This window comes from Glossina fuscipes, unplaced genomic scaffold (genome assembly GCF_014805625.2).
Source record: "Glossina fuscipes isolate IAEA_lab_2018 unplaced genomic scaffold, Yale_Gfus_2 0, whole genome shotgun sequence".
Taxonomy (NCBI): domain Eukaryota; kingdom Metazoa; phylum Arthropoda; class Insecta; order Diptera; family Glossinidae; genus Glossina; species Glossina fuscipes.
The window spans coordinates 8877729-8897693 of NW_023998414.1; the positions used below are offsets into that span (position 1 = coordinate 8877729).

Sequence of the window (19965 nt, forward strand, 5' to 3'; positions counted from 1 at the left end):
GGAAAAAAATGGGAGAACGGCAAACGGAAAGAGTATGAAATAGAGTCAGAAATTTAAAGACAGATTGAGACGCATCACAATTACAATCCTATTCGAATGTATTTAAAACTTTTGCAATAACCCACTGAATGTTTAACCAACGCACCTTAAATTCGAAACTCGAATATTGTATTAAAATCAGAAAGAGTGAGACAGACAGAGAGAGAGAGAGACAGAGAGAGAAAGAGAAATAAATGAAAAAAAGAAAAATCAAAAGAAACAGCAAAATACGTAGAAGAAGCAACCAATTGTCTATAACAGGCATCGAGATGAAGATGTGCACAGAAAACTGACGAACGTTCTATTGAGTGCACTTAGAAAGTAAATGTAAACAAATCAATGAAAGCAATTGCAAAGTAATTCAAGTTATTTACCCAGAGAATGGAGGACGAAGCGTACCTTAACGTAAAACGTTATATAGTAGCGAAAATTAAACAGAAGTATAGTGTAGTCGAGAGAGGTATAGAATATATATATATGCATATTCACACGCATATATATATATATACTTATCCATATATACATACACATACACATATAATACATATAAACATGTATATATATATATATATATATATATATAGATATTTAACCGGCATAAAACCGCTTGAATTTTCACAAGCTGTGCGCTCAAGCACACTGATTGATATTCTTTGAAGATGGGTGACGACTAACAGTCACAATTATTCAACGTGCTCTCCTAAAAACTTTTAAAACACGAACACATGCATTCAACGCAAACAGAAACTAAAACGTATACGGCACACATCGCTAGTATCGTTCGTTCATCAATCCATTCATCCATTCATCCATCCATTCAGTTTCTATCTACGCTGTGACATTTAAGACAATAGATGGCAGGCGAACAGGCAGAGACAAGCAGTAAGCAAATCACATCGAGACAAATAATAAAACCAATTGTAAAACCAAGTCATACTGACAATTTGTTAGAAAAGATTGTAACTCAGAGGGCTGCCGCATTACAAGAAGCGAGAAAGCAAATACATTTCAATCAATTAAGAAGACAAAAAAAATATATATATATAAGAAAAAAAAAAAAAAAATTGCATATACCTTTTCTAAATACATATTCTTTTCTTGCTCTCTTCCTTTTCTTCGTCTTCTTCTTGTTCTTGTTACCAGTTGCCTTTGTTTAACCGCAAAGCCTGATACCAAAACAAGGACGAGTGTAAAGAACTGAAATTAACATAAGAAATTGCTTTATCTCATTCTTCTTCGAAATCGCTTTTCAAGCTATTACCGCTTCTTAAGTTAATCAAGCAGAGCATATATCATAAGTTTCGTAACCGTATAACACTGTTTTCTCTTTTCATTTTTAAATTCAAAATTAAATGCCCAAGACAGACGTATGCGTGAACGAGGCCAACTTGTATCTGACATTTTTACAAGAATTTCAATAAATAATTTTCAAAAAAATAATCTCTCTCTCTCTCTCTCTCTCTCTCTCTCTCTCTATCTCTCTCTCTCTCTCTCTCTCTTTCTCTTCCTCTTCCGTTTTCCCTTTGCAGAATGTTGCCTAAACGACAAGATGTCACCAGATATTACTGAAGATTGGAAAATAGTAAGATCTGAAGGGCAACAGTTTTGTTGTAGATATGATGGGATCAGCAAGGTGTAGTGTTCCTAATCGAATGAAACTATCCACCGATGTCAGTTGGACAAACTGAACAATGTATTGTTCCAAAAAAGACCAGCAGTAGCGGTTAAAAGACCCAAAATCATGCTTTTGCATGACAACGCTCGGCCGCGCGATGCAAGGGTTGTCAAGTAAGTGTATCCTTGCACCTCGAATGGAGCATTCATACATAGCGCCTTGTGATTACCACTTGTTCGGAAGAACGCTCCTGAAGAGGTGATGAAATATATAGATGATTGGATCGCTGAAAAATCAATATCGCTCCTTCGCCCTATGGCCAGAAAGTTGGGCAAAAATTGCACGAATTGAACGAAGGTATTTTCATTAGCATAGTGAGTGAGTCTCACTAGTATTGGGTGTTTTTCACATAAGGAAGGATGCGAAGAAAAAAAGTCACCTATTATTCAAAATTAATGTTTTCTGGGATAAGCCTTTTACTTATTAACGTTATTTGAACTTCCCATTAGGTCCTTTAACCATGATTTAAGACGAGCGTAGCAATGGTCATGTTATAGTTTTGGTATGCATTGAAGGCAATGGGATCGGAAAATTGGTGTTTATGGTTGGCATTCTAAACGAGGGGAACTATTTAAGGATATTGAAGGAAGATTGGAAGGAAAGTGCGGTCCGACTTTGTATTTCAGAAACATTCAAATTCTACCGAGATAACGGCCCCAAGCATAAGACCCGCTTAATTGAAAAATTGCTCTTAGTGCTTCACCCAGGCATGAATCCCATCACAAATAAGTGAAATGCATTAGACCGCCGCATCCAAAAAAACAGTCAAAATATGAAAAATAAACCACAAGAAGAATGGATAGATAAGATAGCTGCAAGAGCTGGCAAAAGAAAAATTATACCGAATATGTGACAATGTTTCCTACCCTTTAATTTTCTTGGCCAACCGCTACTATGAATTAATTTGCTTCATAAAATATTGAAACTTGAACTTTTTTCCGAAGGAATTACTTCGCATGAGAAATCTTATACGGGGTGGGATTCAAGAAATGGACCCGTGCAGTTCAAATTCAGTTCACTTATTTGTTACGTCAGACTACGTTATGAACAAATTTTCATAATCGAATATTAACAATCAGACCTTTTGGGCGTACAAGAATTTACATTTTCTGAGAATCCTTACATACGAATAAATCCAGGAAATAGACCTACGTGATCCAATTTCGGTAGGGTAGACTTCTTTATCAATTTTGATCATCCAATATTGAAAATTACACATTTCCACTATATAAGAAAGAGAGAGCGCCAAAAAAAAAAATGGTTCCAGCTGAATCAAGTTTTTCATACCATTTTAGAATATCGAAATACTACTGCTACTTAGCGACGTTTGTCGGGAAATTTTGAAAATTGCAATTTTCTTCCATACACCGACCGATCTTTCAGAATAAGGCGTTATACAGGGAATGGTTTAATGAGTGGACCAAAAACACGCAAGTGTACTAAATTTCATTAAAATATTTTGCAAATTTTCATCTGGGGATTGAGCACAAAAATACATGGATAGGTTATAGAGGGACAGACAAGCTTCGATCAATTCAGAAAGTGATTCTAAAAATATTCTAAATCGGTCTATAAAATGGCGGTCCGTCTTAAATCATTTTGAGTTTTATGTAAGTCAGCACAAGCTTAATATACCCTCTACCACAAGTGGTGTAGGGTATAAAAATAAAAAAAAAATAAAAAAAAAAATTTAAATTGTTTTACATGCTACTAACGCATATGACGTTAAAACTTTTTGAATATGTCGTAATCGTTTCTTTGTTTTAAATTTCTCTGCGGTTCATGATCAATTGAAAGAACAATTTTTTCACACAATCAAGTTATTTCATGAACACTCAACTAATCGCTTTAAAAATTATATTATATATTAGAAATTTTTGTTGTTGTTGATGTTGCTTTAATTTGTTGTTTGCCTTAATTTGATTTTTTTTTTTTTTTTTTTTGTTATATTTTCCTAAGGTTGTAAAATTTACATATTACAAGTGCGACCATATTTAGCATAAAAATGCGATGCGACACAAAGTCCAAGGACAAAAAACAATGCAAATTTCAAAGAGAGACTTTTCTTGTAAATTTTTAACAATTTTCGATGTTAATGGAAACATAGCGACACATTGTGTGACAATTCCTTTACAGTTACTCGAAAATAAATTAATTTTTGAAAAGCAGCTTTTAATAAATGTGTGTCGCCCAGTTTCAAAAGCATTCTTTTCATAGTACATTGTCTAAAACGTAGCGCAGTAATGGGATGAAACGAACATTGAATTTAAAAAATTCACAATTTGTATGGATGTGCATGTGAAACAATAAGAGAGAAAATGTTAATTTATCAAAAACAAACATTTTGACTTGGCAGCCTCAAGACAAACACCGAAATCGTTTTTGATGCTTTTTACATATGACTCTTGGCTAATATTGCCGAGCTTTTCGATTTTGCCATCAAAGACAATGCAGCGATTTATTCATTGGGAATATTCGCATGGAAAAAAAAAAATCGTTTGCAGAAAGTATGTAACTGAAACTATTATATAAATTAGTTGCATTCCATCATTCCTCTCCTGTCTGGTTTGTGTCCACAATCATATACGTGTGCATATGTAATGAAGAATGAAATTTGTAGCAATGTTTTCTCAAAAATAAGAAAGGTTTGCATCTTGGATACTTGCCATCTACCTATTTACAAATATGTTTTATAAGTAAATATATATGTAAGAGCATATTCGGTTTCCAATCGGTTCGACGGGTTTCAGTAAAAATAGATGTACATTATCTCGAACCATCTAGCAAGGTGAACGTGTCCCAGGAGAAAATCATTGAAATCACAAACTTGTCACGGTTGACGGGCGCAGTAAATCCATTGTCAGTGGACTAAAGTCTTAATTTAATTAATTATTGAAGCTATGGCTTAATAAAATCGTAGCACTTCTTTTATTATTTTTGGATGCTATACGAACACAATCATAAATTTTTTTTTATGGAGATGGATTCTCTGTAATGGTGTAATCATGAAATCTAAACCTGAAAGAACCAGATAAGCCTGAAAGGCTTAATATTGTGCACAAATTGGTTTAATCGCCGGCAGTAAGGCTTGTTGTACTTACACTCCAAGCAGCTATTATTTACCAAAATCGTAGCATATTTTTTTGCTATTGAAATGTCTTTATTTCTATCATCTTTTATCGTATATTATTTATTTGTCCGTCCACACACATTCATTCATTCATAAGTGAACGATATTTAATTGATATCAATCAATCGAGATATGAATGTAGAGTGCAAAAAAACAAAAAAAAAAAAAAAAAATTTTTTTTTCCATTTTATATATAAATCATAGAAATTTCATAAGAAAGAAATCTTAATTGATTTATGCAGTAATTAATGAATTAAAGATTTGTTGTAACTTCATTTTTTAATTAAAAGAAAAGAATAAAGAAAAGCAAAGAAAAATGTACTTAAAATGTATTAAAATTGTGTAGCAATATATCGTAACCTAAACTATTTCGTATAATGTTTATATAAGATTTGAAGAGTATATCAATCAATTAATGTTAGTATTAATAATAACATTTTGTATGCAAAGATTGTTGTGTTAATTCTACTTAATTAAAATACATTACGAAGGTCTTTTTGGTCCGTTTTGTATCGTTATTATTATTTTTATTTTTATTATCGATACTTTCTTAATAGCGATTTTAAGAGAGGTCATCTTTACCGAAATGCGTAATTATTCCATATAGACTTTCGAATGAGCCGACGGCAAAGCCTAGCACTGCCAACACTAATATTAAGAAATTTTTGATATATGAGATGACATGCGGATATTTTCCTTCGCGTTGCGTTAGCATATCAATAACAGGCGGAAATACCAAAGCTAGTGCGGTTGAACAGAGAGCACCAATCAATGAGATAAACAGTCCTAAAGCGGGTACCAATAAAGCGATGCTCACTGCAAAAGAAAACGAACAGAAAACAAGTAAAACCATTAATATACGATCATAGCGCATCATTAAATACCCTATATCACTCTACAGTTATTCAGATGACAGCTTTTCAAAATAAAACGTTACGCGGGAAGTGTTCGTAAAAGTGGTCCGATCCTCAATCATCCTCAATGGCTTTCTATCATCCCCTGGCTAAAGCATGTCGGTATAATAAAATTTCATTGAACTATCTCAAATATCACGATCTGTTGGTTAAATATAGGACTATAAGACGGACAGACGGACAGGCAGACAAGTTAAGATCGATTTAGAATCACTTTCTTGCATTATAGTAAACACATATATAATATGTATGTATGGGGAACTATCTCAACTCTTTGTGAGTGTTTAATACATACACACAAATTTAATATACGTCTTTATATATCCCTATAGATAAGCCAATTACTTAGGTGGTAAGGATCAAAATATTTCAATCGAAGCTAGCTCCTCAGCACGAAAAATAACAATAGGCCCGCAGAGAAATCAAAAAGGATGCACACTTATGTGATGCGGGCGATCGGGTAGAGAGCACATTAATCACTTACTACTAATTCAATATGTGGAAACACTCAACATTTTGGAGTTTCCTTTTTCCACCCTTTGGCAATCGAACCGAGTTCGAACCGAATCGAATCGAGTTTAGAACTGCAAACATTTCCTTGATACTGAAAATTTTTATGGCATTCGGCTTATCATTCAATTGCATCGAATAAGAGTTTAGCACCACAATCTTTCGAATTTAGCCGATAAAGCGAAGGCGTCTTTTTTTGACACAGAGAACTATACCGTTTTCCAAGCCGCTACAATAATTCATACATTTGCGTATGTACACCTTAAAGACAACAGTTTCAAATCAAAGGTGTCACTCAAGTTTGTTCAGTACCCCACACTCCTGCTTACTCTCTCTCTCTCTCTCTCTCTCTCTCCTGGAAAGCGGACTGAAACGACTTGTACTCCCATTTATTTATTTTCCATCTTTTACCTCATTTTATATAATAAATAATTAGTAATCCGAAAGATCGTACAACCGAATGCTTTAGACCTCATCAACAAAAAAAAAAAAAATAAATAAATTTAAGCAATAAATTTTAAGTTTTACTTACGGGTCACAATTGACATTAGAGTACGAAAACCTAAATTGATTAATAACGGGCTATGTATAAAACGACTCATCGCATGCGTCACAGATGGCAACATTATTTGAATAGCGATATGAAATTGTAGGCAGTAACCAAACAGCACTCCCAACGATACCATAACCTGGACACTTATACCGCCCCTGTAATTAAAGTACACATATTAAACTTAACTTTTATAAAAATACATGCGAATGTATATGTGTGTGTGGGTGTGTGGGTGGGTGTGTATGTATGTGTGTAAATTCCATAAATGGTAGCATTGCTAAGAAAATTTCATCTTGTCAAGGGATGGATATCTGATTATATGATGACTTGTCTGTCTATAGAAACGTATTTGTTTGTAACCATCGCACGAACATTAAAAAAGTACGAGTCTATTTTTCTATACTTTCAAGTGTCCCGTTCAATTTGCAACGACTCACGATTCCTGAACGTTTCAGTAGAGTGACAGCTCAAACTCAGTTGCGGTTACTCATCGTTTATCCTTTAGAGAAAATGGTCGCTATTATCCTTTCCCTTGTCAGGCCGAAGCGATCCTGTGATCGCCAACGTCTTTCGATCTTTTTCTTTTCGAGGCTGCATTAAAGTCCAGGTCTGCGCTGCCAAGTTACAATCTCTGAAACATTTGAAGATCATCATACCTCAGACTATCGCAGGTGTAACACAATTAATGTCGAACAGTCGGAGCAAGCTATCGTCTGCGGTGTACATATGCATGATATTCTGTTTAGAACATCATTGCAAAGTCTAAGCTTCAAAATTGTACTTCTCCTGAGGAGTATAGCTTTTCATGAAAAAACCCTTTTGTGATATACTCTCGACCATAATATCGATCTCGAAATTATGTTTTATTTATTTCCTTCTTATATGAAAATCTTTTTATCCTATGAACTTACCAAGTTTTTCCTAGATTTAAGCTTAAGCTTGCGGCAACTTGTTCACCCCATTTAGTATAACCAACGAATCCCGCCGATGTGAACATCGTGGTTACCTTCAAAAGACAGAATTTAAAGAAATTTTATTTGAAAAAAATTAGTAAACCATTTTCGTCCAAGTGCCTTCTTTCCTCTTTCCCCTTATCTCTTCCTTCCTGATATTCATTAACGATCATGTTTGTATAACAGAAAATCCTACCTATCCATTTGCCCTATGTCATTTGTTTTCCTTCAATAAAAGAAGCGCATACAGCAAAGCGACACAAAACAAACGTTGATGCGCGATGAATGACACATGTAGTCGGGACTACAAAAAAACTTAATGTTTGAATGCGGCCAGGATAATAGGGTAAGCTTTAACGCCACCAAAACTCAAATTTGCCTCGTAAGGCGCAGCCATTCTCTTTTGATGGCGTCAGTGTGGAAGATTCGCAAACCTTGATATTCTGCTTATGCGAATACAAAACGATATCCATTGGACAGAATATGTGTTCATGGTATAGAAAGACGCTGCCAAGTGCTTAGACAAAAAATACTTTATTGCACCTAATATTCGTACCATTTACGTCACCTATACGCGGCCAAAATTAGATTATAACTCTAGTATATATGGGTGGGAGCATCCAAACTTTGTTTCGAATCCTTCAACCTTGCTTACAGTTAAACGCCGACGTGCTCATGGGCGACGGCACCCTTTTACATCCGCGTAATGCGGGCGTTGTTGTGCTTATGTATAGGTAAACAGGGCTTTCTCAGCGTTCCCGTCCACTCGTGGTGAAGCTACCTGCACACTGCACGACACACTACCGCGACATGTTCTTTTTTCACTGTCAGTGATCTTTCTGACCTTACTTAATGTGTCAATTTCCACTACTCCTTCACTCCACGCTCGTCTTACTAAAACCCTTTCTGATCACCACCGTGCCCACAGGTAAAGAAGAAAGTAACGACTGAATGACTGTCCATAAAAAAGAAAAAAACGCCAATAGATAAACAAGTTACATTCATGTACTCTTTGACCCCAAATGTTATACTTCTCTGAAGGAACGTTAGACGAACTCTTGCGTAAGATCGCAAGCGGATAGATAGATTTTTCTAAAGTTATTTGTAAAATTATTTCGCATTAATGAACTGATTAACAGACACGATTAACTAATTGACTCGTTGATCACCCACAGATCGTTCGAACAGGAAAAAAGAGAAGAGTATAAAAAGTTCATGATTTGTCTTACTTAATAAACAGTTCCACTTATATATACGTGAAAAGAAAATGCTTTACTTACAACGAACATTCCAACATTTAATACGCCAAGAGGCTTATCGAAGTCCTCGGTCTTCTTCATGCAATTTTTAATGGGCAATACGAGAGCTATTCCTTCGAAGGCAAATATGGCCGTACCAAAGTATATGGCCAATTCACGAGGCGATGTATACATACGACGTTCGCTAATAGGCGGTAAGCCATCTTTAATGGCATAATATAAAGTAATACCCAAGCCGAGAATCATGCATAGCGCAGCAAAAGCCGAAACAGGTGCCAAATATTTCAAATTCCTAATCAATATCGACAGCCAGATGGGTATAAAGCAAATGAGCATCAAAATGCGTACATCCATGACTATATCATAGCCTAGAAGAATCTAAATGAAATACATAATTATATATAGAATGACTTATGATTTTATCAATGGATGCGCGCGCTTTACTTACCTTTTTAACATTTGTGCTGATAAAGACAAAATATATACAACAAAAACCCAACTGAGTTATACAAATGAATACGTTTACAGCAATCCTTACTGATTTTGACCATGTCCTAAGTTTGGTTGGACTATTCGCGAAACATAGCTCGACCGTTTCAGCAAAATCTGGATACTTTTCATCTCCGCTTATCGCTCGCATTCGGATCGAACAATTCACCAACAAATGTTGACAATGTATACAAGCGAGGGCGAGTAATAATGTAAATGGCGTAGACACAGCGATACCGCCGTGCTTGAAAGCAAAACCCATAGCAAATAAACCTGGCCCAATGTTGCCCTTAAAAAGATGCACAATGGCCTGAAAGTAACTAAAAATTAGATAACAAAATATTTGCCTCAAGTCAAGAGAAAACAAATAAAAATTGCTTTTACTTCGTCGGTTCCTCCTTATATGATTTTTCTTCCTCTTTCCTTAATTCGTCTGGGTCCATCTTGTGTCTGTTATTATTGTTAGTGAATTTTGGACTCGTGTGCGAATTTTCATTTCTTACGCTCGCCTAATTGATTGCAATAACAAGAAGGAAAGAAAAGAAAATTTATTTTAAAAATTTTAAATTTACTTTTAAAATTTACTTCTAATTGACACAATGATAACGAGAAATATTAACGAATGATTGAAGTGAACAGAATAAAAAAAAAGAGTAAGCAATTCAGAAAGTTATATTTGGCGGGATCCGATTCTCGCATACCCATCACTTTGTTTCTCGCAGACACACAGACGGTGAGGAGGACAGACGGACAGACGTGGCTAAATCAACTCCGAATTTCACGCTGATCAAGAACTTTAGATACTTTATAAGGTCTCCGAAGCATACCCTCATCTTACAGTGGTGGCTATAAAAAGCAACATATATATATATATGTATATATGTACTGCTTTACAAACTACATTTTAAAATATCCAAGCGACGGTTTATGGTTCTCGATGCCGCATAGACTCAATCGTAGTTTAAACATGTTACTCGACCAAAATTTTGCGACGGAAAGTCTTGTTCTTCGATAGTATGAAATATGCATACTTCATCAACAGATGTAAACTCTATATTCGTTAAAGCGAGTGCATAATCGACAGCGTGAACTATAAGCCAGCCCATATTTGATTATATGACAGAGGAAGAGATTCACTCATAATATACGTAGATCGATAATCGCATCATTGTACGTAGGAAATATTTCAGTCAAATCGTATCTTTTTAAGATTTCTGTATTATTCTACAAACACAGGAAAACGTTGAGGAGAATTTGAAAGGTAAGCTTTGAGGGCATAATCCCGATTTGAACGGATTGAGCGATAAAAATATAAAACAAAGAAAAAGAGATGAGTGACCGCAGAATAGTGTGCTTGGTTCATATTTAAGATTCGCTGCCATACAAAAGGTACAAATTTTATTTATTTTTATAACATATTTGGATATGTGAATTGTGGATTTTCTTTCTCTATTTCTTTATTTATTATAATTAGCTCTTTTTCTCATAATCATTGCGTGGGTTTTACTTTGTGATAATATTCGTTAAGATAAATCGTATATAAAAAAGAAAATTACTGTCATAATCTATCATGTAATATTTATCACAATATCTACGCATATTAGTATTAATTGCATGTAATAAAGTGAAACATCAAACAAATTGTGGTTTTTTTTTTTGTAGCATGAGAAAAAAAATCGTAGTTAACTTTTCTCTTTCTTTCGAGTAGCATGTATACCGTTGTTGACAGTGTAAATTTTCACTTAGTTAATCACGTTTAATTGAAACTGACAATGTCAACGATTTTTATTATTACTCGTTAACGTAACACATGGGCCCCGTTACTTATCTGCGTACCACTTTATATGTAGCTAAAATGCAATGCACATATATATATATATAAATATATACGTATATAAATTTAATTCAATTCAATTTAGAAAAATAAAAAAAAATTTTTTTTTGATATAGTGAAAGGATATATATTAAAATTGATCGCTTGTTTACTTCCTCAACATTAGCGGAGTGAGGAGGTATTGATTCGCCTTCGATTGGTATTTCTTGCCCTGTCGCAATAAGTTATTTTTAATTTGACATAATTTGACTTATTATTATTATTATTAATTTAGCCAGAGAATATATTCAAAGCAATAGAATCTAAGGCTATCGCAATTTAACTTAAATTAACTTAAATATGAATAATTTGAATAAAAATAAGCAGCCTCTTAAAACGCTCCTCCATCGATCTATTTGCTTGCACTTTAGTCTATCTCCCTCGTTGCCCTTCGAAGTTTAAGGTGTAGGTTTTTCTTTCTTTTTCCATTTCGATTCATAGAAATACTTATATTACACTGAAAAATAAAATCTTTCATAGAACCATATATACATGAATGCGAAAATGGCCTCAGCAAGGCTCGTAGACATGCCCCCAATTAACCTAATCTATTGCAAGTTGCATTTATTGCCTTCAAAATGCTAAATGACTAAGGCGATCATAACTTCCCTGCTTGTTTATTTTTTGCATATACAAAAACAAGTTTTAATTGAAATTTAATTAATCGTCTGTCTATCTTCTATTCTCTACTTCGTTTTTTTTTTTTTTTTTGTGTATTTTTTGCAAAATCTATCTTTTGTCGTTCAGATTGATTCCGCACGTGCCAGCTGTTAACGTAACGTTTAATAAAATTCATAACCAGTTTCAATTAGTATGTACTGACAACAAATTAAAAGCTTGCAATTACGAACAAATGGAAACATTTGCTCACATGCTGTGATTTTAGTAAAACCCTGTTCCTATATGCAAATGTAGAAAATTCTATAGAAAATGCTGTGAAATTGCGAATTTTATCTCAATAAGATATTTGAAATTTTGTGATAATAACTTTATTGCATGAAATGTTCTCAGCCTTTTATTTTTCCTTTTCTCTAAATAAACATAAACAAGAATGCCTTTTTTAACACGTGTTAGTAAATATGTACACATTTCTAAAAAGTCACGATTCTTTAATGAAAGAAAATAATGCCTTACAATTTATTTTTATATTTATTTATAAATAAATGGAAGAAAGAAATATTACTGAAGGAAGTTATGAATGCGTTTTAAATGTATTAAGTACTAAAATATTAAATACAGTAAACATATTTTTCTTATTCGTTTCATCAGCATAAGCTATTTAGTTCACAGAAGGAAAAATTTTTTCGGAATTCGATCGTTAAGGAATTTTTACGCTTCTTACGGTCCTTATGTCACAAAGATTTCATAAGTATCTTTAGTTAGACTCATTGTCGAATATATCTCAATTGTTAGTCAGTTAGTCACCAAGCTACAGCTATTATGTGCCCTTAGTGAAATCTGTTTCGAAACAATTTCTCCTATTTTCTCTTCGTGGACTCGGGTGGCAAGCGCATAGAACACTTTCTGTATACGAGAACAGGTTCCTGTTAATCTAATCTCATTAAAGAAGAGAAGCCTGGCTCTTACTTCGAGTTTCGCGGTCAAAGTAACTAACAGTAGTTAGCAGTAGATTGATCATTCCGAGCCTTCCGTTGAGCGTATCGCTGAGTAGAGCCAATTATGAACCTTACCCTGTCATACGAGTCCTCCGCAAACACTTTAATGAAAAGAATCATTTATTCTCCGCTTCAGATAAAAGCGAATCTGCGAACCGTCAATTACTTATAGTCGACAACTACATTGACCGCTGCTTAAAGCTGGTAGTTGATGTCACAACTATTTTTCCTTTATCTTTCTGCCCCTTGCCATTATAGCTCTGCGTTGAGTTATTTTCAATCTTATCCTTATATTACTATTGTGAGTCATTATGGTATGTAGCTGCTATTAGCTAAACAAGTAAACAAATAATTTTTTGCTTTCTTCTCTTTGCGTACATTTTTCAAGCATTGTATGTACGTAAAATAAATTCTTTGTAAGTGAAAATTGTTGTAGAAAAATAATTTTTTTTAATTATATCCCACAACAAACTAAATAACAATTTGAAAGGGAGCAACATTTTTACACTCGCGGTAACTAAGTTTTTATGGCATTTGTCGCAACAGAAACAGCAGAACAATAGGCACTCGTGAGCCTATATTGAGAGTGCAAATTAGTTCGGACCGTTCTCGATGAGAGAATGCAAATAGCACTACGCATAAGTATTGTCTTTCAATTATACGCATTTCTATGAACTATTAAAGCGGACAGAACGCAGCTTCTTGTGGAGTTGAGCAAATATAACTCTCCGTACGACTAGCGGGAAACTTTACTTTTCCTATTCAATTCGAGAAGGATAGTGCTGGAAGGATAGTATGAGTAAGCTGAGTAGGCAAACTATTAACAGCGACGATAAAGTTAAATGTCTGCGACGGTTCGATTTGGTTGGATTCGCATGGCGGAAACATAATGCAGAGGAACTTCGACGATTAGGCTGAACATCTTTTGCAATCCGATTTGAAAGGATCAGCTGGACATGATCTATTATGGTTTGTGCAATTGGGACAAAAAATGAGCGGCATATGTCAAAATTCATAATATTGTGAGTTTTCACTGGAAACTAAGTAATTCATCTCCATATAGTAAATTTCGGTCAGGAAATATTTGCAGCTCTAACTTGGAGTGTTCTGATCATCATCCAGTTATCGGCAAACATTATTCCTTTCGTTTAAAACCAAGTTTCAATAGATTATGGTGGCATCCAAATATGGCTTCTTTTGGAGATAGCCTCAAAAGGCGAGACATTCTTTTGAGATGGATTTCGAAAATTGCCTGAAAGTTAGGAAAGAGTGATCGTAGTAGTAATCAACAATGGACAATAGTTTGATTAATTAATCTGCACGCGTTTTTCACCACAAAGCGAACAGACCGAACTAATTTATACTTCCACTACAACTTATATATAGATTCCCAAGCGTAGAGATATTCTCAAATCATTGAATCATATCGATCTGTCAATTGATTACGAAAGAATAAAGTGAAATGCATAGGTTGAACTTTAACAAACATACGCTTAATTTTGTTTTTGTTTTATTAAATTCAAAAGCATTTTTATCAAATAATCGCATATATATAAATATTGAACCTGAAATTTGATACAAATATCTATTAAAATTATCGATTAAATTAAATGAAACGATTGACGTCAAACCACAATTAAGGACAAAATTGAAACTTATGTTTGTTTTCTATGTCCTGCCTTTGACGATGAAAAGTATGAAAGATTCGACTCGAGTCGATAGTTTGCTTTCTTGTTTATGAACTTATTCCTTGGTAACTGTTAATTACTGCTTATTGATTAGTTAAAGAAAAAAAAATCATTTTTACATCTTCCCAACAGTAATCAACATTGAAGTACAAGTAAGAAGCAAACTAATTATGTCCACCTTACGGTGTTTGACAGCTTGTAGCAATGGCTTGTTGTTTATGACGATCGAAATCGAGAGAGAGAGAGGACGGATCGCTGTTACTCTTCAACTAGGGTTGCGACTCTCAATTCTAAATATCGGGCATCTTGGCGATCGTTAAACTGACAGCGACCAATGGTAAACATATGAGTTCTTATTTTTGAAGACGTGATGTAAATCCAATTTGTATTGTTTGGAGTTATTTAAGGGTTTTTTTTTTTTTTTTTGCATTCGAATGGTTTGAAAAGTATTGGCATAGGTATTATGCGCATTTTACATTTATATATTAAGTTTGCGTCGGCAACGTGTGCAACACCCTGAAGGAGTCTTGTATTAAATCGATTGATTGAAAATCACTTTCTGAATCGAACCAAACCTTGTCTGTCCGTCTAACCATCTCTTCCTCATGTCTTCCGTCCGTTTTGCATTCTTCCGTTCAATCTACAGATCGCAATTTCGATTGATATATTGATCCAATTTGGTACATGATTTGACATGATTTGATGAGGTCAAGGCAGCACGCTGTTGAAAATGTTTCGGATCGGAGCATTTCGGATTGACCATTTCCGATAGAACGCCTTATTTTGAAAATTTATTTTCTCGATTTAACTATCGTGCGGTTTTGTGTGGCCGACTATGGTATTTTTACTTGTTTAAAGAATTAAACTGGTCTCAGTTTCTAATGTAATTGCTTTGAAAGTATTATAGTTTAGTCATTCTTATGGTTAATTAAAGTTTTTGTCAAAAATGCACTTTTACATCAATTTCAAAGAAAGCGACTCACATGGATTAATGTATGAATGAATGAACATAAGGAGGACGACAGCTATGTTATACCTACTAAAAAGATATAGTAGTTACAACGTTTGTAAGTTAACGGGAATTGTCATTTTAAAACAACTAAGTGTGCTATAATCGTGCAAGGCCGAACATTAGATACCCTATATAATTTCGGTTAATTAATAATACGAAACAACACGAAAAATTATATACTATTTCCAAGCTACGATATCATTATCATGAAAGCCCTCGCATTAGAGGATACCCAACGTGGGTTAAATTTAACTTAAGCTTAATTTACTTGTCAAAGAATTTATACGCTTCCATTGCTTCCGTGACAACCACACACAAATTTGGGTTTGTAGAGCTTGCTTTGACGAGTGCCCCTGCATTTATTACGACATGGTCTAAGATGTAGATCTGTAAGATTCAAATTCCATACGATTGAAAAAGTTGTCCGATCCAACCCATTTTCAATCGCATTCATTCTCGGGCCAAATTTCATTAAAATATCTCGAAAATTGTTACCTATTGAACAAAATTACATGGACAGGATATCCGATGGGGAGGCAAACGGACAGGCAGGCTTAAATTTTCAATCGATTGCTATAATGAAGGATTGATTTTTCTCAAGTCCTTCTCGTTGTTACAATTATCCGTACATACTTATTATACTCTACACCAGCAATGGTGTAGGGTGTAAAAATGCGCATTTCGAATATTAATGCAAAGATTCGGTTTTTTTTTTTCTTTATTATTTATACAACTGTCGTTAACATCTGTTACACGAGCGCTTTACTGCAATGTACTCTCTAATGATTTGTATAAAATTTGAAGGTCATTTGAAGGCTCAGTTAATGGAGTGTTTACGACAAGTCTATCTGCACACACCGATACATAAAAATTTTTTTCCCTAGTTTCGGCGAAAATATTAACTGAAATCATTTTATGCATATTCGCATGTTTCCCTTAACCCTGCATTACAGGAGGTTAAGTGTGTATCTTTGTTGCGTGAAATGAAAGAATTTCACTCAAACATCAAAATTACATTTTCTGCTGACCAAACAGGAAGGTGCCCTGTTCATTTAAACTCCTCGGGTACTATGAAATCATGAAACTCTCTTTTTAGTTTTTGTCTTCATACTCTTGTCTTTGACATCTATGTGGAGTTATATGCCAATATTCTCAGCTCATCGATAGTTACATGTGTTCTTGCGATTATACAACACAGGAGTTTTTCGAAATGATTTCCGACCGATTTTACTACCGAAGATGGGACTTGGATTTGCGCATAAGACACGGAAAAAACCGCTCAATCGAAGGAATATCGTGCAAAAGATGATCCAAAACCAAAAAAATTGCGTCAAAATCCCCACCTAACTCCTTCCGCCAAGCCAAACGATTTCTGCAAATTTTTTTCATTGCATTTAGCACAGATGGCCACACTTCCATTTGCCTTGCATGATACTTGAACCTGACAATCAGCGGTTCAGCGTTTTGATGCCGAATTTGATGTTAAATTTATCCGATTTATTCGGTACGCATTAAGTAAAATTGGTATTTGGCTTCAGTTGAGGACACAATTGCTCAGCGACTGTTATGTCTTCGCGAAGCTTAGAACACTTGCCTGCCTGTTCTTAATAAATTTTAAATAAATATTTAATGAGCGAAATTGACTCCATCCGGAAGTCTAGTGTTAATAGCTTATCAAAGGAAAATCCTAAAAGAATGAATCGCTTAGGAGCCTCAAACGAAAAGCAATGGAATCCCGATCAACCTTAAACCTTAAATAAAGGGTTTATTTATTTATTTAATGTTGTTGTTGTTTTTTTTTTTTTTTTACCATAAAGTCTCTCCAAGGTTAACAGATTAGGTTAAACAACTTAGAGTATTATGAACTATTAAATAATTATAAAGCAATTTTGTTGTAATATAATTTTTTTTTCTTATTTTTATTTATTTTTCAAGATTAAAAAAAAGGAGAAAAGAAAAACGAGCATTTAATAATCACCCTAATGTATAGCAATTAGCATTAAGTTAAACACAACTTATCTGCATAAAATCATAATTTACAAAATTTATAAGTTGCAGTAAAGTGGAAAAAAAAGTAAAATAAAATAAACAAAAAAAAAAAAGAGAGACATTGAGATTTAGCTAAGATTTTATGCAACTAACGCTTATTTATAGAAAATGAAAAAAACAAAAAGGAAAAATTAAATTAACTTTAATATGATGTCAATAAAATGTAACGCATTTTATATCATTTTAATTATTTATTTGTTTTTTTTTTTTCTCATTAGAGAACAGCATGTTTCTGGCTTCATATGCACCCAGGTAATCGAGGTAGAAACTGTAACCATTAACCATTTCGATTCTTATCTTCTTACTCGCCCCTAAGTTAAAAAGATATACTAACCATATCTTTTCGTTGGCGATATGGCGAGCATGCAAGAAATAGAGTGAGGGAGAGGGGAAACCGTATATATAAGAAAATCAATATATGCTTAAGTTACATATGTTAAAGTCACGGCGAAGGCTATCGATTCTTGTGGGACGCAATGTTTCACGCGTATTACTTCGCCAATTACGATAGGCTTACATGGTTTATATTAATTGAATTTTTTTTTTTTTTTCGGTTTTTTTAATAGATTATCAAAATTTATTGTTGTAGCAATCATTGAATAATTTGATTATAATAATAACCAAAATATTACAGCCAAACATTAAGATTTACATAAATACCTTTGATTTATCTGTTTCCTCTCTTATATATATATATATATATATACCAGGGGGGCTCCAACAGGAAAGGGACACTATTTATTTTTCCCGAAAAGATATTTATTTATTCATTAATATCTCTTTTATCCCCTTAGATACATATTTATATATATGTATACATAATAGACTTGTGCCAAAGCGTATTCCAATCCGCGAAGCATTTCTGATACGCACAAGAATTTATACACATATATATTCAACTTTTGATTCAGTTCTATAGACCAAAATTTAAAGCTGCACAAGTTAATCTTTGCGTGATCGTGTGATGGTGGATTGCATCCGAAATGTTTCATTTTTTCAAATAGTTCGGAATGTATGTATGACAAGTCTAGCTATAACTAATAACTAATATGTGAAATGGTAGGTATACAAGATTCGTCTCAAGGCGAATATAACTTTCTTACTTGTTTGTTTGTTTGTTCGTTTGTGTTCTTTTTTTTTTTTTTTTTTTTTTGTATTTATGTATATGTATAAAAAAATTTTTTGGGAATTTTCCATTCAAACGCACTTGATTTTCAAGATACATATGTGGACTTATAAGCATGTGTTTGCGTATGTGTATGTGTGTGTTTGTGTGCTGGGTGCGTGCATATATGTATATATATGCATATAATATATATATATATATATGTATTTGTGTGTGTGTGTGTGTGTGTGTATATGTGTGTCTGCGTTTGTCTATGCAAGAAGAAGAAGAAGAAGAAGAAAAAGAAGTACTGCTGCAAGCATTTAAAAATAATTCAAATTCTTTTTAACAAACCACTTAACAATTTAATTTAATTCATTTTTTTATAAAATATTTTAATTTACTAGGTCATTATGAGTTACATATAAAAAGACATATCTACATATGTATATATATATATATATATATATAATATATTATATATATATAATATATATAATATATATTTATATATAAAATAATTTTTATACTCACCTTTCCGTTGGCACTCATTTTTTTCTTTCTTTTTTTATTTTGTTTTGGAAGAAAATTTTAAACCCTTTTTTTTTTACTTTCAATAAAAATAAACAAAATAAATTCACTTTTATTTAAACGTTTTTATTAACTTTTAACAGGTGTTTTATTTTTATTCTCTCTTATACATATATATGCATATAAATAATTCTTAAATTTTTTGTTTTATTTTTTTTTTTTAATTTTTTTTTTTTTTTTCGTATTATTTTTTCAGCAAATTCGGCACTGTTTGTGTCTCTTGTCTTTTATTTAATATGTTTTTTTTTTCTTTTTTCAAAATTCGTTTTTAAACACTTACTAACGACCGATTGTCTTTCTATATGAATCTCTTTAAAAGAGCAAGAAGCGGAGAAGATCTCATCGGTCTCATGTGTGGATAAACACTGTATAGATTACTTTTACGGATGGATATCTTAAGCAGAGTTATTGTTAGTCGTGTCTAGCGTAATCTGTAAAACTGCAAAACAAAAAAAAATAAATAAATAAAACAATTCTCTCAATCACGTTAGTGTTCGTTCAGTCGCCGT

At 33.4% G+C, this 19965-nt stretch overlaps 1 protein-coding gene across 1 annotated transcript; it reads right to left on the reverse strand.

Annotated features, from left to right (window-relative positions):
* Nucleotides 1-5159: 5159 nt before the first annotated feature.
* LOC119638287 (proton-coupled amino acid transporter 1) lies at nucleotides 5160-19436 on the reverse strand. The gene is made up of 7 exons (XM_038034998.1): nucleotides 19400-19436; nucleotides 9907-10031; nucleotides 9482-9842; nucleotides 9055-9411; nucleotides 7733-7827; nucleotides 6801-6976; nucleotides 5160-5660 (listed from the first exon to the last, which is right to left on the reverse strand). Exons 1-7 carry the CDS (start codon nucleotides 19415-19417, stop codon nucleotides 5407-5409), a joined length of 1386 nt encoding a protein of 461 aa, XP_037890926.1. The 5' UTR covers nucleotides 19418-19436; the 3' UTR covers nucleotides 5160-5406.
* Nucleotides 19437-19965: the final 529 nt, after the last annotated feature.

Coding starts and splice junctions, on each gene's coding strand:
- LOC119638287 (XM_038034998.1), bottom strand. Junction 9,843..9,906: donor TATAAGGAGGAACCGACGAA/GTAAAAGCAATT, acceptor TCTAATTTTTAG/TTACTTTCAGGCCATTGTGC. Junction 9,412..9,481: donor TCAGCACAAATGTTAAAAAG/GTAAGTAAAGCG, acceptor TATTTCATTTAG/ATTCTTCTAGGCTATGATAT.